The 22,092-nt window shown below is 41.7% G+C and overlaps 1 protein-coding gene across 13 annotated transcripts; it reads right to left on the bottom strand.

Moving 5' to 3' along the window:
* Positions 1–1,258: 1,258 nt before the first annotated feature.
* On the bottom strand, positions 1,259–19,711 carry LOC134473555 (uncharacterized). 13 transcript variants are annotated; one of them, XM_063238226.1, is made up of 21 exons: positions 19,553–19,710; positions 17,063–17,149; positions 16,265–16,360; positions 15,543–15,638; positions 14,822–14,917; positions 14,105–14,200; positions 13,384–13,479; positions 12,666–12,761; positions 11,934–12,029; positions 11,205–11,300; positions 10,474–10,569; positions 9,746–9,841; positions 9,013–9,108; positions 8,293–8,388; positions 7,571–7,666; positions 6,834–6,926; positions 6,114–6,209; positions 5,392–5,487; positions 4,673–4,768; positions 4,038–4,132; positions 1,259–1,526 (listed from the first exon to the last, which is right to left on the bottom strand). In XM_063238226.1, exons 1-20 carry the CDS (start codon positions 19,620–19,622, stop codon positions 4,038–4,040), a joined length of 1,881 nt encoding a protein of 626 aa, XP_063094296.1. In that variant the 5' UTR covers positions 19,623–19,710; the 3' UTR covers positions 1,259–1,526. The 13 variants fall into 13 exon arrangements, with proteins under 13 accessions (XP_063094296.1, XP_063094302.1, XP_063094298.1 ...); XM_063238232.1 differs by lacking the exon at positions 7,571–7,666 and having other exon boundaries at positions 19,553–19,711; XM_063238228.1 differs by lacking the exon at positions 14,105–14,200.
* Between the last annotated feature and the right edge of the window lie 2,381 nt (positions 19,712–22,092).

Raw genomic sequence — 22,092 nt, forward strand, 5'->3', positions numbered from 1 at the left:
TCAAACAGCAAGGTTTTTACACGGAAGATGAATAGTGATGGGGTGGCTAACATTGTATTTCCAGTGAATGAAGTGCATTAAGTCCCTCTTGTCTAAGGAAGAAATCATGTAAATTGGAATAATCCCTGGGTATACTGAACAAACAAAGCAATTTGATGATATAATTGGCAAGTTGACGCATTTATCTCTGGTACCTTATCCTGACCAGACTGTCCCAAAATTTCTGACTATATGATTATTGTTCTGCTCTGCATACTCATTTGTTACTGACTCTCCATGAAGGTAGATTCCTCTCACATCCTCTAACATACTGTCATAGCCCAGTGTCATGAATACAGAAAACATTCACTAAGCATGTCTCATTAAACATGAAACAGTGGTACTTTAGACTTTAAGTATGTTATATAACTTAACATATTTGAACTATCTTATATCAAACTTATACGGTATATAAATGGTAGTTTGTATATCTATAATATAAAACCTATAGCATCCATTTAACAATCTGTACAATGAAACACACCAAAAGATACAATAGATAAGGAAATATTATAAGCCACATTTTCCATAAGTCCCTATATATTTTTTTAAACTTTAGTGTCATCATAAAAAAGCCTATTCGTCCTGCCTCCCACTGAACCAAATCCAGTGGAAAAAAATAAAAGGTCACTTCTGTCTGAAATGAAACACTAGTGGCTTCCCAAACATGTAAACTTTTTATTTCCAGAACCAGAGACTATGACATGTGATGTGGCAAAAGGGAATTAGGTTTCTTAATCAAATGACATTAAAATAAGAGATCAATGCTGGTGATCCATTGTAATTACAATACCCCTAAATGTGCAAACAGAAGGCAGAGTGCATAACACAGTGATGAGCTGGGATAGGAGAATGAACTGGACAACCCTGGAACAGTAGAAAGGAGTGTGAGGAAGAAAGTGGAATTCTTCCTAGAGCCAGCAGAATGGAACTCAGCCCTGGAACATGGATTTGATCTCATAGGAACCATTTCAAACTTCTGAGATACAACACTGTATGAAGATAAATCATATTGCTTTAAGTTACTGAGTGCATGATAATGTATCACAGCAACAATAGGAAAAGTAATTTACTTCCTACTGTTCTGTTTCACGTTGTCCTCTGGATCCTGACAAATTGGATTCTATTTATAAAGTATCTTAGATGAATAAAATTATTATGGATATTAACGCAAAGCAACTAAGCAATCGCTTCCCTTCTAAAATGAAAACTCTCAAAATGCATTTCAGTGAAATTTTATTAAGTCCATATTAAATGAGACAGACTAAGAAACGCCCCTCTCTTATGCATGGTACCATAGACAACATTCATCCAAGATCAGTGTCTTGATGCTTCTCTTCAGCTGGGTACATCTAATTTTTCACTACTTTTCTACAGTTATGCATTCTCTTGTAGTTTATGATAGCTTCTTCAAACATTCACGTCTTCTCAAAAAGTAGAAGATAACAAATAGGTAGTCCTGGTTGCTGTAGTTGCTGTTTCCTTTTCTAAATTAAAAATAAAACAGGAGTTACCAAGAGAATCCAGGGCTCAGAAGACCAGGCCCCTCTTTTGTCATTTCCCACTGTGACCTTGAGCATGGAACTTAATTTCTCTTGTGCTTTAAATGCCTTAAAATGCCTCAGTTTACATACTATTAATAATCATTTTGTTCCATATGGAAAAAAGTTTTAAGAGTTTTTAAACATCCAATAATGATGTTAAATACAGCGTCTCCTATGACCCAGGCTGGCCTCCTTCCTCAGTTGATGTAAAAAAAAAAAAAAAAAAAAAAAAAAAAAATCACAATTTCAAGCCCAGAATAAGCAACACAATCACTTAACCAGCTCTTGTTTCAAATTTTTAAAATGGAAAATTTTTAAATGGCAATTGCCAATGCCACGAAGGAAAGAAAGAAAGAAAGAAAAATAGCATCCCAAGGGCATCAAATCTCTAGAAAGACAACATGGATAAGACAGGAGAAACTGACCAGCAGGCTTTGCAATGGACAACCTGGCTGCTGTGTCAGTGCTGGTTTGTGCTGCAAAAAAGTAAAGAAATATTTCCACTGACTTCCAGAAAGTGTCACCCACAGTGTCCAGCATTATGCCAGTAGCCTCAAGTGGCTTTAGTGAAACACAGGACTTCCAATGAGTGAGCCTGAAGCAACATCTTCCCTGCTTCTGGGCTCTAAGATACTCTAGCAGAACTAAACTCCTATCAGGAACTACAATTCAAATGCACTCCAGGGGGATTTGGTGAAACTCACACATAAAAGTTCCTGAGAGAAGCCTTTGAACGGACGTTTGTTCTTGAGTTCCTACCATATCCCTTCACTTGAAGAGTATAGTTAGTTCATTGAACACTGTGCCTGGGTGAGAAGGGTGTGAAATAGACAAGACACCAAAGTACCACTTCTCCAATATGCCTAAAAACCTTCCACAAGAAACCCCTCATAGTCCAAAAATAGAAGGGAAAGCAAAGATCTTTAGCCGTATATGCTACTGTTCAGGTCATCAAAAGGAATGCACTTGCCGGAAATAATGACAAACATTCACTAATTTAAAATATTAAAGGCTTCTGGATTTTTCTTCCTACTAAAAATTGAAGCATCTGGGTTTGCTGGTAATGGCCATTTCCTGATAGGCAGAGGTGGAAACAGATGGTTCCTGTCTCCAGAAATGATTATCTGGGTCTGGGATGTGAGGCTGCTTCTTAGTTTTATAGTCAAGGAGTACCTATTCCTAGCATGCCAAGAAGCAGAACAATGTATGGGACATGTTGTTTACCAGCAGACACTAGAGGGCATAACACTGAAGTACTACTCTATCACTCAAAGCTATTTTTTTTTTTAAAGAAGACAATCACCGTTAAAGTTTAAAGCCATACAAACAAACTTATTTAAATAGATTCTTCAGCTTCCACTAAAGTACAACTTCTAGATTCCTACAACTACTACCTGCAATGCTCCAATGCATCTACAGCAGTGCTACAGTACAGCTTAGTAATTACCAGTAGGTACAATTGAATGGTTCAGAAACTTACTCCAAGGCCCTTTCTTAGCAAAATTCTCAAACAGCCCTCAAATTATAGGGTTTTGTTTGTGAAACAGGAAGGAATTGAAGTCTTTTGACCCCTTCAAAAGGATCAGACAGAAAATGAAAAAATATGCAGACTGGTGACAGCGTGATCAGACAGAATAAACGCTCCACTCATAAAGTTTTTGAATCTTGTCAGGCGTGGTGGCAAACACCTGTAATCCTAGCATTCAGTAGGGTAAGGAAGGAGGGTCATTTTGAGTTGCAACCAGCCTGGGGTATAAAATGAGTTCAAGTCCAGTCCAAACTACATTAGCGGGACCCAGTCTTAAAAAGACAAGAAACAAAGTTTTAAATCTCTTTTCCTTCTGTTTGGTCTCAATACAACTGACTTTTACAGTTACCAAAAGAGTCACAGAAAAGCTTACATAAAAGTCTGAAAAAGAAAATGAGGTGACTAATCCTGTGCTCTTCACCACATCCAATAACCCCACAGAGGCACCAAAGTGCTCCTCCCTCTCAGACAGGCTGCAAGAATGACTCCTGGGAAGATCATACAGATACCAGGGATCAGCAGTGTAGACAGTTAACAAATTCCGACTGCCACTAATACTCCAGGAAATGCTTGTTTCCCTCATTTTTCAAGCTTCTTTTGCCAAAATTTTGCCCTATCCCAAAGAAAAGGGAAGCAACATTACTTCTTAATATTAGTTGCTCCTACAGGACTTTCCTAAGCAATGACTTACAATCAAGAAATAAAAAGGAAAAAATTGTTCAGTGATTTAAAGGACTCTCAAATGTGGAAATGTCCAACACTAAGGTAGTAGAGAATTCTAGGGGAGAAAATAATGAAACACAGTTTTGGCTATACCCTGTGAAAATGCAGTAGACTGGAGGAAAGCAGAGTTTCACTGTGGCATTCAGGAAATAGGAGACATCAATGCCTGCCCAGGCCTCCCCTGAAGCAAGGCCCTTACTTACTCAAAGTCTATGTGTCCTTCTGAATATGTCTCTGATCAACTCTGATCCATCGATCACATCTACGCCAGCAGTTGGATCTTGGTCCACGATTGGATCTAGATCAATGTGAGCTCATTTATTATTAGTTCTTGTATCTAGATGCTCCCCTCCCCAATTCAAGCCTCATAAAATCAAAGGGGAGAATTCAGAGGGTGATAAAGTGTGTGGAATATTCAGATGCAATAGAGGTATCAATGTGATAAATGATAGTAGACTCACTGTAGTATAAGTGACAAAATCAATATATTGCCTGTGATCTTCGCTTTAATACCACTCTGCCATGCCAGTCTGCTTGGCAATCACCTGACTATGGATTGAAACCACTATAGGCTATGACCTGACATAAACGTTTCCTCCTTTAACTTTCAGTGTTGAGTGTTTTATCTCAACACAAGAAAAGGAACTAACACAGAGAAGAACATATCAGACTCCTGTGCACCAGAGAATTATATAAAAATACCTGAACCATGAATGTAGCTAGTGTTTAATGGTGAAAATCCCTTACCCTGGAGGAAAGCAGGGTTTCGCTGAGGCATTCAGGAAATGAGAGATAACAATGCCTACCCAGGCCTCCCCTGAAGCAGGCCTTTGCTTACTCAAAGTCTGTAGATCTTTCTGGAATGTTTCTCCGGTCGATTCTAATCCATCGATCACGTCTATGCCAGCAGTTGGATCTTGCTCCACAACTGGATCTATATCAACAGTGAATTCATTTATTTTTAGTTCCTTTATCGCAAAGCCTGTCTCCAATTTGAAGTTTCATTCAGTCAAAGGGGAACTTAGAAGGTAGTTGTGTTATGGTGTGTGAATGTGTATTCCGGTGTTGTGGTGGTATTAAGACGATTAATGACAGTAGCTTCACTCTACTGTAGTGAAGGGACACAATCAATAGGCTTTGAATCTGGATAGAACACAAAAGGAAAACAAGGAAGGCATGCTTCCTCCTGCTGTGGCTGCATACAGTCTGTACTGTCATTGGCTGCTTCTCCTCTGTGATAGCCCTCCTCAATGCCAGCTTGCTTTGGGCACCAGATGACTATGGATTGAAACTACTATAGGATGTGACCAGAAATAAACATTTGCCCATTAACTTTTAGTGCTGAGTATTTTATCCCAGCAAGAGAAAGGAAACTAAGATGGAGACGAACATATACCACTCTGCAGCACCAGAGAATTGTGGGAAAATATCTAAACCATGGGAGTAGCTCACACTTAACGGTGCAAATCCCATACAATGGAGGAAAGCAGAGTTTCACTGAGGCATATAGGAAATAGGGCCTGCCCAGGCCATCCCTGAAGCAAGGCCCATACTTACTCAAAGTCTGTGTGTCCCTCCGGAATATCTCTGTGCTCGATTCTGATCCCACGATCACATCAACTCCAAAGGTTGGATCTTGGTCCACAATTGGATCTGAATCAACAGTGAGTTCATTTATTAGTAGGTCCTATATCTAGATCCCCTTTCTCCCCAATCGAGCTTCATGTAGTCATAGGTGGGGATTTGGAGTGTAGTTATGTTAGGGTGTCTGAATGTGTATTCAGATGTGATGCTGATAGGAAGGTGGTAAATGATAGTAGTCTCACTCTAGTGTAAGTGATGCAATCAATAGGTTTTGAACCTGGATAGAAGACAAAAGGAAGGCAGGCTTCCTACCGCTGTGGCGGCATTCAGTCTCTATCCTGTCATGAGCTGTTACTCCTCTGTGATAACCCTCTTCCATGCCAGCATGCTTTGGGCACCAGCTGACTATGGATTGAAACTACTACAGGCTGTGACTTGAAATAAACATTTCCTCCATTAACTTTCAGTGTTAAGTGTTTTATTCCAGCAAAACAAAGGAAACTAAGATAGAGATAGACATATCACACTCTACTCCACCAGAGAATTGTGGAAAAATATCTGAACCATGGGAGTAGCTCACACTTAAACGTGGAAATCCCATACAATGGAGGAAAGCAGAATTTCACTGAGGCATGTAGGGAACAGGGCACAGCAGTCCCTGCACAGGCCTTCCCTGAAGCAAGGCCCATACTTACTCAAAGTCTGTGTGTCCTTCTGAAATATCTTTGTGGTCGATTCTGATCCATCGATCACTTCTACTCCAAACGTTGGATCTTGGTCCACAATTGGATCTATATCAACAGTGAGTTCGTTTATTATTATGTCCTATGTCTAGATCCCATCTCTCCCCAGTCAAGCTTCATGCAGTCATAGGTGGGGATTTGGAGTGTAGCTATGTTAGGGTGTCTGAATGTGTATTCAGATGTGATGCTGATAGGAAGGTGGTAAATGATAGTAGCCTCACTCTAGTGTAAGTGATGCAATCAATAGGCTTTGAACCTGGATAGAAGACAAAAGGAAGGCAGGCTTCCTACTGCTGTGGCTGCATTCAGTCTCTACCTTGTCATGAGCTGTTATTCCTCTGTGATAACCCTCTTCCATGCCAGCCTGCTTTGGGCACCACATGACTATGGATTGAAACTACTATAGGTTGTGACCTGAAATAAACATTTCCTCCATTAACTTTCAGTGTTGAGTATTTTATCTCAGCAAGAGAAAGAAACTAAGATGCAGATGGAGTTATCACACTCTGCTGCACCCAAGAATTGTGGAAAAATGTCTGATCCATGAGAGTAGCTCACACTTAAAGGTAGAAATCCCATACAATGGAGGAAGAAAAGTTTCACTGAGGCATATAGGAAACAGGGCAGAGCAGTCCCTGCCCAGGCCTTCGCTGAAGGAAAGCCCATACTTACTCAAAGTCTGTGTGACCTGCTGGAATATCTCTGTTGTTGATTCTGATCCATCAATCACATCTCCAAAGGTTGGATCTTGGTCAACAATTGGATCTATATCAACAGAGAGTTCATTTAATATTATGTCGTATATCTAGATTCCCACTCTCCCCAACCAAGCTTCATGCAGTCAAAGGTGGGGAATTTACAGGGTAGCTTTGTTAGGGTGTCTGAATGTGTATTCACATATCATGCTGATATGAAGGTGGTAAATGATAGTAGCCTCACTCTAGTGTAAGTGACACAATCAATAGGCTTTGAACATGGACAGAAGACCAAACAATAAAGAAGGAAGGCATGCTTCCTACTGCTATGGCTGCATTCAGTCTTCCCTGTCCGGTCATAAGCGGCTTCTCTGCGATACCCGTCAGCCATGCCAGCCTGCTTTGGGCATCAGCACACTGTGAATTGTGAGTACTGTGAACTGAAATAGACATTTCCTCCAAAACTGTTAGTGCTGAGTATTTTATCTCAGCAAGAGAAAGGAAACTAAGATGGACATGGACATATCACACCATGCTGCACCAGAGAATTGTAGACAAATATCTGAACCATGGGAGTAGCTCACACTTAAAACGTGGAAATCCAATAAAATGGAGGAAAGCAGAGTTGCACTGAGGCATGTAGGGAACAGGGCAGAGCAAAGGGCAGGGCGCAGTCCCTGCAAAGGCCTTCCCTGAAGAAAGGCCCACACTTACTCAAAGTCCGTGTGTCTGTCTGGAATGTCTCTGTGGTCGATTCTGATCCATCAATCACGTCTACTCCAAACGTTGGATCTTGGTCCACGATTGGATCTGTATCAACAGTGAGTTCATTTATTATTAGGTCCTATATCTAGATAGCCTCCATCCCCAATCAAGCTTCAGGCAGTCAAAGGTGGGGAATTTAAAGGGTAGTTGTGTTAGGGTGCCTGAATGTGTACTCACATGTGATGTTAATATGAATGTGGTAAATGTAGTAGCCTCACTATAGTGTAAGTGACACAGTCAATAGGCTTTGAACCTGGATAGAACACAAAAGGAAGGCAGGCTTCCTACCGCTGTGGCGGCATTCAGTCTCTATCCTGTCATGAGCTGTTACTCCTCTGTGATACCCCTTTTCCATGCCAGCATGCTTTGGGCACCAGCTGACTATGGATTGAAACTACTACAGGCTGTGACTTGAAATAAACATTTCCTCCATTAACTTTCAGTGTTAAGTGTTTTATTCTAGCAAAACAAAGGAAACTAAGATAGAGATAGACATATCACACTCTACTCCACCAGAGAATTGTGGAAAAATATCTGAACCATGGGAGTAGCTCACACTTAAACGTGGAAATCCCATACAATGGAGGAAAGCAGAATTTCACTGAGGCATGTAGGGAACAGGGCACAGCAGTCCCTGCACAGGCCTTCCCTGAAGCAAGGCCCATACTTACTCAAAGTCTGTGTGTCCTTCTGAAATATCTTTGTGGTCGATTCTGATCCATCGATCACGTCTACTCCAAACGTTGGATCTTGGTCCACAATTGGATCTATATCAACAGTGAGTTCGTTTATTATTACGTCCTATGTCTAGATCCCGTCTCTCCCCAATCAAGCTTCATGCAGTCATAGGTGGAGATTTGGAGTGTAGCTATGTTAGGGTGTCTGAATGTGTATTCAGATGTGATGCTGATAGGAAGGTGGTAAATGATAGTAGCCTCACTCTAGTGTAAGTGATGCAATCAATAGGCTTTGAACCTGGATAGAAGACAAAAGGAAGGCAGGCTTCCTACTGCTGTGGCTGCATTCAGTCTCTACCCTGTCATGAGCTGTTATTCCTCTGTGATAACCCTCTTCCATGCCAGCCTGCTTTGGGCACCACATGACTATGGATTGAAACTACTATAGGTTGTGACCTGAAATAAACATTTCCTCCATTAACTTTCAGTATTGAGTATTTTATCTCAGCAAGAGAAAGAAACTAAGATGCAGATGTAGTTATCACACTCTGCTGCACCCAAGAATTGTGGAAAAATGTCTGATCCGTGGGAGTAGCTCACACTTAAAGGTGGAAATCCCATACAATGGAGGAAGAAAAGTTTCACTGAGGCATATAGGAAACAGGGCAGAGCAGTCCCTGCCCAGGCCTTCGCTGAAGGAAAGCCCATACTTACTCAAAGTCTGTGTGACCTGCTGGAATATCTCTGTGGTCGATTCTGATCCATCGATCACACCTACTCCAAAGGTTGGATCTTGGTCAAAAATTGGATCTATATCAACAGAGAGTTCATTTAATATTATGTCGTATATCTAGATTCCCACTCTCCCCAACCAAGCTTCATGCAGTCAAAGGTGGGAAATTTACAGGGTAGCTTTGTTAGGGTGTCTGAATGTGTATTCACATACCATGCTGATATGAAGGTGGTAAATGATAGTAGCCTCACTCTAGTGTAAGTGACACAATCAATAGGCTTTGAAACTGGACAGAAGACCAAACGATAAAGAAGGAAGGCATGCTTCCTACTGCTATGGCGGCATTCAGTCTCCCCTGTCCTGTCATAAGCGGCTTCTCTGCAATACCCGTCAGCCACACCAGCCTGCTTTGGGCATCAGCACACTGTGGATTGTGAGTACTGTAGGCTGTGAACTGACATAGACATTTCCTCCATTAATTGTTAGTGCTGAGTATTTTATCTCAGCAAGAGAAAGGATGGACATATCACACTCTGCTGCACCAGAGAATTGCAGACAAATATCTGAACCATGGGAGTAGTTCACACTTCAACGTGGAAATCCAACAGAATGGAGGAAAGCACAGTTGCACTGAGGCATGTAGGAAACAGGGCACAGCAAAGGGCAGGGCACAGTCCCTGCAAAGGCCTACCCTGAAGCAAGGCCCACACTTACTCAAAGTCTGTGTGTCTGTCTGGAATGTCTCTGTGGTCGATTCTGATCCATCAATCACGTCTACTCCAAATGTTGGATCTTGGTCCACAATTGGATCTGTATCAACAGTGAGTTCATTTATTATTAGGTCCTATATCTAGATACCCTCCATCCCCAATCAAGCTTCAGGCAGTCAAAGGTGGGGAATTTAGAGGGCAACTGTGTTAGGGTGTCTGAATGTGTACTCAGATGTGATGTTGTTATGAAGGTGCTAAATGTAGTAGCCTCACTCTATTGTAAGTGACACAATCAATATGCTTTGAACCTGGATAGAAGACAAAAGGAAAGGAAGGAAGGCAGGCTTCCTACTGCTGTGGTTGCATTCAGTCTTTTCTGTCATGAGCTGCTTCTCCTCTGTGATACACCTCTTACATGCCAGCCTGCTTTGGGTACCTGCTGACTATGGATTGAAACTACTATAGGCTGAGACGTGAAATTAACATTTTCTCCATTAACTTTTAGTGTTGAGTATTTTACCTGAACAAGAGAAAGGAAAGTAAGATGGAGATGGACATATCACACTCTGCTGCACCCAAGAATTGTGGAAAAATGTCTGATCCTTGGGAGTAGCTCACACTTAAAGATGGAAAACCCATACAAGAGAGGAAGCAGAGTTTCGCTGAGGCATATAGGAAACAGGGCACAGCAGTCCCTGCCCAGGCCTTCCCTGTAGGAAGAACCATACTTACTCAAAGTCTGTGTGTCCTGCTGGAATATCTCTGTGGTCAATTCTGATCCATTGATCACGTCTACTCCAAACGTTGGGTCTTGGTCAACAATCGGATCTATATCAACAGTGAGTTCATTTAATATTAGGTCATATATATAGATACTCTCTCTGCCCAATCAAGCTTCATGCAGTCAAAGGTGGGGAATTTACAGCGTAGCTTGTTAGGGTGTCCGAATGTGTATTCAGATGTGATGCCGATATGAAGATGGTAAATGATAGTAGCCTCACTCTAGTGGAAGTGACACAATCAAGAGGCCTTGAACTTGGACAGAAGACCTAAGGATAAAGAAGGAAGGCATGCTTCCTACTGCAGTGGCTGCATTCAATCTCCCCTGTCCTGTCATTAGCTGCTTCTCTGCAATACCCATCATCCATGCCGGCCTCTTTGGGCACCAGCACACTGTGGATTGTGAGTACTGTATGCTGCGAACTGAAATAGACATTTTCTCCATTAACTTTTAGTTTTCAGTACTTTATCCCAGCAAGAGAAAGGAAACTAAGATAGAGATGGACATATCACACTCTGCTGCACCAGACAATTGTAGACAAATATCTGAACCATGGGAGTAACTTACCTTTAAACGTGGAAATCCCATACAATGGAGGAAAGCAGAGTTGCAGTGGGGCATGTAGGAAAGAGGGCACAGCAGTCCCTGCCCAGGCCTTCCCTGAAGCAAGGCCCATACTTACTCAAAGTCTGTGTGTCCTTCTGGAATATCTCTGTGGTCGATTCTGATCCATCAATCACATCTACTCCAAACGTTGGATCTTGGTCCACTATTGGATCTGTATCAACAGTGAGTTCATTTATTATTAGGTCCTATATCTAGATACCCTCTATCCCCAATCAAGCTTCAGGCAGTCAAAGGTGGGGAATTTAGAGGGCAACTGTGTTAGGGTATCTGAATGTGTACTCAGATGTGATGTTGATATGGAGGTGGTAAATGTAGTAGCCTCACTCTAGTGTAAGTGACACAATCAATAGGCTTTGAACCTGGATAGAAGACAAAAGGAACGGAAGGAAGGCAGGCTTCCTACTGCTGTGGTTGCATTCAGTCTTTTCTGTCATGAGCTGCTTCTCCTCTGTGATACACCTCTTACATGCCAGCCTGCTTTGGGTACCAGCTGACTATGGATTGAAACTACTGTAGGCTGAGACCTGAAGTTAGCATTTTCTCCATTAACTTTTAGTGTTGAGTATTTTATCCGAACAAGAGAAAGGAAAGTAAGATGGAGATGGATATATCACACTCTGCTGCACCAGAGCATTGTGGAAAAATATCTGAACCATGGGAGTAGCTCACACTTAAAGATGGAAATCACACACAGTGGAGGAAAGCAGAGTTTCACTGAGGCATGTAGGAAACAAGGCACAGCAGTCCCTGCCCAAGCCTTCCCTGCAGGAAGAACCATACTTACTCAAAGTCTGTGTGTCCTGCTGGAATATCTCTGTGGTCAATTCTGATCCATTGATCACGTCTACTCCAAACGTTGGGTCTTGGTCAACAATCGGATCTATATCAACAGTGAGTTCATTTAATATTAGGTCATATATATAGATACTCTCTCTGCCCAATCAAGCTTCATGCAGTCAAAGGTGGGGAATTTACAGCGTAGCTTGTTAGGGTGTCCGAATATGTATTCAGATGTGATGCCGATATGAAGATGGTAAATGATAGTAGCCTCACTCTAGTGGAAGTGACACAATCAAGAGGCCTTGAACTTGGACAGAAGACCTAAGGATAAAGAAGGAAGGCATGCTTCCTACTGCTGTGGCTGCATTAAGTCTCCCCTGTTCTGTCATTAGCTGCTTCTCTGCAATACCCATCATCCATGCCAGCCCTCTTTGGGAACCAGCACACTGTGGATTGTGAGTACTGGCGGCTGTGAACTGAAATAGACATTTCCTCCATTTAGTTTTAGTTTTGAGTACTTTGTCCCAGCAAGAGAAAGGAAACTAAGATAGAGATGGACATTTCACACTGTGCTGCACCAGAGAATTGTAGACAAATATCTGAACCATGGGAGTAGCTCACACTTAAACATGGAAATCCCATAGAATGGAAGAAAGCAGAGTTTCACTGAGGCATTTAGTAAACAGGGCACAGCAGTCCCTGCCCAGGTCTGCCCTGAAGCAAGGCCCATACTTACTCAAAGTCTGTGTGCCCTGCTGGAATATCACTGTGGTCGATTCTGATCCATCAATCACGTCTACTCCAAATGTTGTATCTTGGTCCACGATTGGATCTATATCAACAGTGAGTTCATTTATTATTAGGTCCTATATTTAGTTCCTCTTTTTCCCCAATCAAGTTTGAGGCAGTTAAAGGTGGGGCATTTACAGGGTAGCTGTGTTAGGGTGTCTGAATGTGTATTCAGATGTCATGCTGATTTGAAGGTGGTAAAAGATAGTACCCTCACTGTAGTGTAAGTCATGCAATTAATAGGCTTTGAACCTGGCAGAACCTCAGAAGAAGGCAGGCTTTTACTGCTGTGGCTGCATTCAGTCACTTCTGTCATGAGCAGCTGCCCCTCTGTGATATACCTCTACAATGCCACCCTGCTTTGGGCACCAGCTGACTGTGGAGTGAAACTACAATAGGTTGTGACCTGAAATAAACATTTCCTCCATTAACTTTCAGTGTTGAGTGTTTTATTCCAGCAAGAGCAAGGAAAGTAAGATGGAGATGGATATATCACACTCTGCTGCACCAGAGCATTGTGGAAAAATATCTGAACAGTGGAAATAGCTGACGCTAATGGTGGAAATCACACAAAATGGAGGAAAACAGATTTTCACTGAGGCATGTAGGAAACAGGGCACAGCATTCCCTGCACAGGCCTTCCCTGAAGCAAGGCCCATACTTACTCAAAGTCTGTGTGTCCGTCTGGAATGTCTCTGTGGTCGATTCTGATCCATCGATCACGTCTACTCCAAACGTTGGATCTTGGTCCACGATTGGATCTATATTGACAGTGAGTTCATTTAGTATTAGATCCTACATCTAGATCCCCTCTCTCCCCATTCCAGCTTCAGGCAGTCAAGGGTGGGGAATTTAGAGGATAGCTGTGTTATGGTGTCTGAATGTGTTTTCAGATTTGATGTTGATATGAAGGTGGTAAAAGATAGTAGCCTCACTGTAGTGTAAGTGACACGAACAATAGGCTTTGAACTTGGTGGAACTCAAAAGGAAGGCAGGCTTCCTATTGCTGTGGCTGCATTCAGTCCCTGTCCTGTCATGAGCTGCTGGTCCTCTGTGATACCCCTCTGCCATGCCAGTCTGCTTTGGGCAGCAGATAACTATGGATTGAAACAACTATAGGCTGTGACCTGAAGTAAACATTTCCTCCATTAACTTTTAGTGTTGAGTATTTTATTCCAGCAAGAGAAAGAATCGAAGATGGAGATGGACATATCACATTCTGCTGCACCGGAGAACTGTGCTAAAATATTTGAACCCTGGGGTTAGCTGACACTTAATGGTGGAAATCCCATATGATGGAGGAAAGCAGAATTTCACTGAGGCATGTAGGAAACAGGGCATAGCATTCCCTGCCCAGGCCTTCTCTGAAGCAAGGCCCATACTTACTCAAAGTCTGTGTGTCCTTCTGGAATATCTTTGTTATCGATTCTGGTCCTTCGGTCACGTCTACTCCAAATGTTGGATCTTGGTCCACGACTGGATCTATATCAACAATGAGTTCATTTATTATTAGGTCGTATATCTAGATCCTCTTTATCCCCAATCAAATTTCAGGCAGTCAAAGGTGGGGAATTTACAGTCTAGTTATGTTAGGGTGTCTGAATGTGTATTCAGATGTCATGCTGATATGAAGGTGGTTAATGAGAGTAGACTCACTCTAGTGTAAGTGACACAATCAGTAAGCTTTACCCTGGAAGAACCTTTTAAAAAGTCAGGCATTTACTGCTGTGGCTCCATTCAGTCTGTTCTATCATGAGCTGCTACTCGTCTGTCATACCCCTCTGCCATGCCAGCCTGATTTGGGCACCAGCTGACTATAGATTGGAACTACTGTAGGCTGTGACCCGAAATAAACATTTGTTCCATAACTTTCAGTGTGGAGTATTTTATCTCAGCAACAAAAAGGAAACTAAGTTGCAAATGGACATATCACACTCTGCTGCACCAGACAATTGTGGAAAAATATCTGAACCATGGGAGTAGCTCACACTTAACAGTGGAAATCCCATACAATGGAGGAAAGCAGAGTTTCACTGAGGCATGTAGCAAACAGGGCACAGCAGTCCCTGCCCAGGCTTTCCGTGAAGCAAGGCCCATACTTACTCAAAGTCTGTGTGTCCTGCTGGAATATCTCTGTGGTCAATTCTGATCCATCGATCACGTCTCCTCCATACGTTGGATCTTGGTCCACGATTGGCTCTATATCAACAGTGAATTCATTTACTATTATATCCTATATCTCGATCACCTCTCTCCCCAGTCAAGTTTCATGCAGTCAAAGGTGGGGAATTTAGGGGGTAGCTGTGTTAGGGTGCCTGAATGTATATTCAGATGTCATGCTGATATGAAGATGGTAAATGATAGTAGCCTCACTGTACTGTAAGTGACACAAACAATAGACTTTGAACTTCGTGGAATGCAAAAGGAAGGCAGGCTTCCTACTGCTGTGGCTGCATTCAGTCTCTGTCCTGTCATGAGCTGCTTCTCCTCTGTGATACTCCTCTACCGTGCCAGCCTGCTTTGGGCACCAGCTGACTATGGATTGAAACTACTGTAGGCTGTGACCCGAAATAAACATTTCCTCCATTAACTTTTAGTGTTGAGTATTTTATCTCAGCAAGAGAAAGAAACTAAGATGGAGATGGGCATATCACACTCTCCTGCACCAGACAATTGTGGAAAAATATCCGAACCATGGGAGTAGCTCACACTTAACAGTGGAAATCCCATACAAGGGAGGAAAGCAGAGTTTCACTGAGGCATGTAGCAAACAGGGCACAGCAGTCCCTGCCCAGGCTTTCCCTGAAGCAAGGCCCATACTTACTCAAAGTCTGTGTGTCCTTCTGGAATATCTCTGTGGTCAATTCTGATCCATCAATCACGTCTACTCCATACGTTGGATCTTGGTCCACAATTGGCTCTATATCAACAGTGAATTCATTGACTATTAAGCCCTATATGTAGATCACCTCTCTCCCCAATCAAGCTTCATGCAGTCAAAGGTGGGGAATTTAGAGGGTAGCTGTGTTAGGGTGCCTGAATGTATATTCAGATGTCATGTTGATATGAAGGTGGTAAATGATAGTAGCCTCACTGTAGTGTAAGTGACACAAACAATAGGCTTTGAACTTGGTGGAGCGCAAAAGGAAGGCAGGCTTCCTACTGCTGTGGCTGCATTCAGTCTCTGTCCTGTCATGAGCTGCATCTCCTCTGTGATACCCCTCTGCCATGCCAGTCTGCTTTGGGCACCAGCTGACTGTGGTTTGAAACTACTATAAGCTGTGACCCGAAATAAACATTTCCTCCATTAACTTTTAGTGTTGGGTATTTTATCTCTGCAAGAGAAAGGAAATTAAGATGGAGATGGGCATATCACACTCTGCTGCACCAGACAATTATGGAAAAATATCCGAACCATGGGAGTAGCTCACACTTAGCAGTGGAAATCCCATACAATGGAGGAAAACAGAGTTTCACTGAGGCATATAGCAAACAGGGCACAGCAGTCCTTGCCCAGGCTTTCCCTGAAGCAAGGCTCATACTTACTCAAATTCTGTGTGTCCTGCTGGAATATCTCTGTGGTCAATTCTGATCCATCGATCACGTCTACTCCATACGTTGGATCTTGGTCCACGATTGGCTCTATATCAACAGTGAATTCATTTACTATTAAGTCCTATATCTAGATCACCTCTCTCCCCAGTCAAGCTTCATGCAGTCAAAGGTGGGGAATTTAGAGGGTAGCTGTGTTAGGGTGCCTGAATATATATTCAGATGTCATGCTGATATGAAGGTGGTAAATGATAGGAGACTCACTGTAGTGTAAGTGACACAAACAATGGGCTTTGAACTTGGTGGAACGCAAAAGGAAGGCAGGCTTCCTACTGCTGTGGCTGCATTCAGTCTCTGTCCTGTCATGAGCTGCTTCTCCTCTGTGATACCCCTCTGCCATGCCAGCCTGCTTTGGGCAGTAGCTGACTATGGATTGAAGCTACTATAGGCTGTGACCCGAAATAAACATTTTTTCCTTTAACTTTCAGTGATGAGTTTTGTATCCCACTAGAGAAAGGAAACTAACACAAAGGGGGGACATGTCAGACTCTGTGGTGCCAGATAATTATGGAAATATCTGAGCCATGAATGGAGCTACTGCTTAATGGTAGAAATCCCATATACTGGAGGAAAATGTAATTTCACTATGGCCTTCAGGAGACCAGACACAGCATTGCCTTCTTCGGCCTCCCCTGATTCAAGGCCGTTACTTATTCAAAGTCTGTTTTTCCTTCTGGAATATGTCTCTGGTTGACTCTGATGCATAAATTGGGGGTATGCCACCTGTTTTACCTTTGTCTTTGATTGTATCTCTTCCATCATTGAGCTTATCTCTAATGCTAGCCAATCCAGGCAAGTAAGCGACCAATTTTCGAGGAGCTAAAGAGAAAAGGAGAAATTAAGACTTCTCACTGAAAGTGTTTCTTTACACTCTTCTTGTTCCTAGCTGCACCCTTCCTCTTGGGAAAACATGGAATAAGAAGTCATCCCTGGGTCCACTGTGGTCATGAAAATGTCTTCCAACTGTGGAACATCAGGCAGCCACCACTTATGAGACAGCAATCAGTGCTTCCCCTTTGAGGGGCTCAGTGTAGCAAAGAACAGTCAATATTGTGTCTCTGACTGTGTGTTGTTCAAACTGGTTTTGAGTATTAACTGCTTTCAAGTCCTACAATGTCTTAAAAGTTGTGTTTTTATTAAAGTATTTATGTAATGTTATGTTCAATTATATTATGCCTGATGATGTGGACAATTCTATTGAAAAATAACAAGAGAAAGCATATATAACTATGTAAATCACCTAATATTGTGGTCCTATATGTCTTTTTCATTTCATGTTTTTTTAGGAATTTATTTTGTTGTCTTTTTTTCTGTTTTTCCCTATAATACCGAAAGGATAGATATACATGTAGAGATTCACACATGGAAAGAATTTCTGAACTATTTACGGGAACATATAATACACGATGTAATGAACAGCTACTCTGAGAAAGAAGAGACATTAAAGAACCCAGTGTTAATTCTGTAGCATTATGATATAAAATCTAGCAATACTATCATTCACTGTTCAGAGTGATATTAGTCTAGTCTCTTATGTTCAATTTCAGCATATGCAAAGGTAAAGACTGCTACTACAAAAAGACAGAGAAACATTATGGTAGACATTACTGATTTCCCCAAAGTCAGGTCTTGAAGAACTAAAAAGCCTTCATCATCCTGTAATGATTTGATTAGTTCTACGATGTTCAGTATATATTCAATGTGTGTGAAGATGGGGACAACTATTTGGAAGAAAACTAGAGAAAACAAGATAGACAGTGAAGATCTCCACTGGACTTGCTTTGAAATCTGTGTTTCTTTAAATTGTTTCCTTATAAACTATTTTGTTATGTTTAATCTTACCCTCTTTAAGATAAAAAACAAGTGTGTAGGACTGATAACCATATTACTAAGTTCTTGTTGGATCGTTGAGCAGAACTGTTTGCAGTGTCATTATTTGAATATCACTTTGTATACTTTAATTTTCTATCTCAAGCAACTATTTCTAAGATGATAGTATGTACCTTATCGACTGATGATTTCTTACTGTTTATTTTTCTGAAATTCTGTATTGTTTCTACCCTTTTTCTCTTTTTTTTTTCTTTCTCTTTAAATAAAAAAAAAAACTGAAGCAGAAAAAACCTTGCAAGATGACCCTCCATAACCTCTGCAGCTGAAAGCTAAGAGCAAAAAAAAAAAAAAAAAAAAAACCTTAGGCTAAATTATGCATCAAGGAAAATGACTATCTAAATACAAGCAAGAATGAAATCAACTCCTAAAAGGGCTATTGTTATTACTTTCTAATTTAATGAACTATAGCTAAGACTCCATTCTCAGCAGGTCCCATGGAACACCCAGTCCTGACATCCTTGGGCAGGTTAACCTTATAAGCATCAGAACCGTCAAGATCTGTTGAGCAACAAGTGGTACTCAAAACAAGTGCAGAGTCATTGTGGCAAGTGCCACAATGCCAAAGACAAAATCACTACATCTCTAAAGCTGTCTTTTTTCCTTTTTTTCATTGTTTTTTTGAGACAGAGTCTCACTATAGCACAGACTGGCACTGGAGTGCTGCAAGATATGAGCCACCATGCCACCCTTACTTTGCCTTATCACACATCCAAAGCAGTAAGAGAACCAACCAAACACCCCAGAAACTGACAGCTGCCTGAGAAACAGGGTAAGAAGAAACAGAGTACCTTAATCTAAGGTAATGAACATTTCTGCTCCTGAGAAATGAACCTGAGTTCAAGAAGAAACTAGGAAGGAAAGCTTTGGGGTGAAAAATTCCTTTCATCTGTGGTTAGTGAGGACACATTTGTTTCATTCCTCACAATGATTTACAAGTTCTCATCCTACACCAAATGATCACCTTGTTTGTGACCAGGCCAACTGCTCCGACTCTCTGAAATTAATTGTAAAATGAGAGACACTTCTCCTCTAGACTTTTTAATCCTAAATTAAATAGTATTAAATAGACCTCTTTAACATTCATTCCAGGAAAGGATTCATAGGAAAACTTAACTAGCTCTGTGATCACGTGCCCTAATCCCATCTGTCCTAGCTATGAGATCAATTCAAATCCACAAACAAAATCATAGTCTACTTATTCAAATACCCAAGGCCCCATAACTCATCTGCCATCTGCCTTTACACAATTGAATTTTCTTTTACAGTCTCTTCCTCACACTCAGTCTCTACACACACATCACATCACTTCACACACATTACAACACTTCTTACCTAGGTCTGGTAAGGGCACAGACCCAGCCAAGACACACAGAGCACAGAGGACCAGAACCTTGTAGAGCATGGTGCCAGTGGGGTAGAGCTGAGACTGCAAGTGTGCAGGCAGGACTTCACACTTCTCAGCCAGCCCTCCTCTGGGCTTTTATGGACAGACCTCTCCACTTCTTGTCCCCTCAGGCAACATTCCTCAGGCAGTTAAAAACAAAAGCCTCACCCAGCCCAGGGAATAGCCCTGGAGGGAAAGCTGGACAAGGACCAGGGGGTGGGAGAAGGAAGGAGGATGTTAAGAATTAAACTCTGATAAGATTCTTTGCAAAATAATTTGCCATGCTGACTATATATGCACCACTTCTGGCTGCCTCTCCCAGTGACAGGGGGCATATTCCTGTTCCACCAGCTGCTGAAACAGCTCTTCTCAAAGGGCTGCAAGAGTGGCATCCAAGCCCCAGCCACATACAGGTTTCTGAATCCCTTAGGTCACAAAAAGGGACCCACTATCATAGTCAGAACCTACAGGTGAATTTCACTCTGTGGAGCACCCTGTTGCAAAGGCAATCTTAACACTGCTGTCAGAAGCTGAAAGAGTACTACAGATAACAATTACTGCTATGTAATGACAACAGAAATATCTAAAATTATAAGAGTCTGCATGTGCTCATGTTTCTCAACATAATCTCAGTGGTAGGAATTATCTTCCATTTCCTGTGAAGAACATTGAGGTTAAGATTAAATGACCTCACAATCACTCCTGCAGAAGTGTCCTGAATGTAGACTCTTTCTTGGCAGTGTGCACCTAGCCCCTGTCATGCCTTGCTCAGTCCTCCAGGGCCAGCAGACCCTGAGACACACCCTCGGTTATAACACTGACTCTATCCCACGAGTGTCCTGCTCAGTTTATCTCTCTGATCCTTGCCCTGTGAAGTGTGGCACTAATGAGATTTCACCCTATTGTAAGGGAAATGCACATTAGAGAACATCTTGCTTTTCTTGAAACAATTTCCTTGGCAAACTCTGCACAATGAAACAGAACCCAAACATAATACTTACAAGCTTATAGATAAGAAACTTGTGAAAATCTTACAGACAAATAACTCCAGCAAACTGTCAGACTCAAGTGGCAAAATGATGCCCTAAGTCACAGACCAGTGGAGGAAGGGGACATTTTACCTGGACTGGGCATAGTATGAGAATATTTCCTTACTCAACAAAGTACAAAAGTTAACTCCAAATGTGCTGACTTGAATTTCTGAAATCTTTGAAGAGTTGGACTAAGTTGTTTAAAAGCCACTGAGGAAACAGTGACTCCTTTCTCTAAGCTCCAACCCAGTCCTAGACATGGATAGGAATTGAAACTGGGGCCTTTACGTAAACTGAGCTACAATCCTCAGTCCCTTTTTCTGTTTTGCTTTGTTTTGCTGTCTTTTGTTTGGGTCAGAGTCTCAATAAATCACTAAATCACTCAGGCTAAAATCCAACTTGTGATGCTCTTTACTCAGGTCTCCTAGAGTGCTGGGATTACAAGGATTCATCCCCCACTCCCAACTTTGTATAGCTTTCAGTGTGGGGCTTTTATTAAAAAGGAACTAAGTAATTATGAGCTGGGTTTGGTGGCACATACCTATCATACCACCACTCCAGGAGATTGAGTCAGGAGGATCACAACTTTGAGTCCAGCCTGGGAAATTAGCAAGATCCTATTTCAAAATTTTCAGAGGGGTTGGGGATGTAGCTCAGGAATGGAATGCCCCTGGGTTTGATCACCCATTACTGTAATCAATCAATAAATACAAATTTTTATTATTGTATTCATATTTCAAGTCCTTGCACTTTTTTGCATAAATTATCAAGCATTGTAGATCTTAAGATCTCAAGGTTTCAAGGTATCTCAAAATGTATTCAGCTCACAAAGGCATCTCAGTTCTTCTTTGAAATAGAAGACTGTTTTAAGTCATATAACAAGCTTTTCAGGCAGCCTGACATCCTGGACAACGGGGCAGTCAGTGTCCAAAGAACAATACTTCATCTTTGGACAATCATTCCTTCTAACAGCCTTCTTGGAACTTCAGCCTATTGATCCCAGTTCTATCCTGAGGACCACACACATTAAAAACAGGTTGTTTCTCTCACTTCAATTAACAAGAATAGCTACCATTTTACTTTCAAATTTCTATGCCGTCCTAAAAAGAAAATATAAGTTTCTTCTCTCCTTCTTTATGGGTTTTTGAGATAGACCATCTCCATGTGTTACAGTCAGCTGAGTTACATAGAAATATTATAGGCAGTCAGACAGGGCTAGGCCCTCAAAGGAGCTAGTGCAGAAAACCAGATACCTTGCAGCTGTGGAAGAACAGACACCTCACTGCAGGCCAGACCTCAAGCCAAAAGGAAAAACCAAATGCACCCACATACTAAGGATAAATACCAGGCATCAATATCCTAAATAGGTATCTATCACCTTGAGGAAGCCAGGAGCCACTAACCCAACCTCCTGCAAGGAAAGCTCTTGCTCAATATTCATGCTCCCTTGCTTTGAC

The sequence above is a fragment of the Cavia porcellus genome, unplaced genomic scaffold, assembly GCF_034190915.1.
Source record: "Cavia porcellus strain 051 isolate PalLab524CR breed Dunkin Hartley unplaced genomic scaffold, mCavPor4.1 scaffold_27, whole genome shotgun sequence".
Lineage (NCBI taxonomy): Eukaryota > Metazoa > Chordata > Mammalia > Rodentia > Caviidae > Cavia > Cavia porcellus.

What these genes read in the sequence shown, in the direction of transcription:
- LOC134473555 (XM_063238226.1), bottom strand. Translation starts at nt 19,622, where the DNA reads ATGCTCTACAAGGTTCTGGTCCTCTGTGCTCTGTGTGTCTTGGCTGGG. An exon ending in TGTGCCCTTACCAGACCTAG is followed by an intron (nt 17,150 to 19,552) that starts GTAAGAAGTGTT and finishes TTTTCTCTTTAG; the next exon opens with CTCCTCGAAAATTGGTCGCT. An exon ending in GCAGGACACACAGACTTTGA is followed by an intron (nt 9,842 to 10,473) that starts GTAAGTATGGTT and finishes CTGTTGATACAG; the next exon opens with ATCCAATTGTGGACCAAGAT.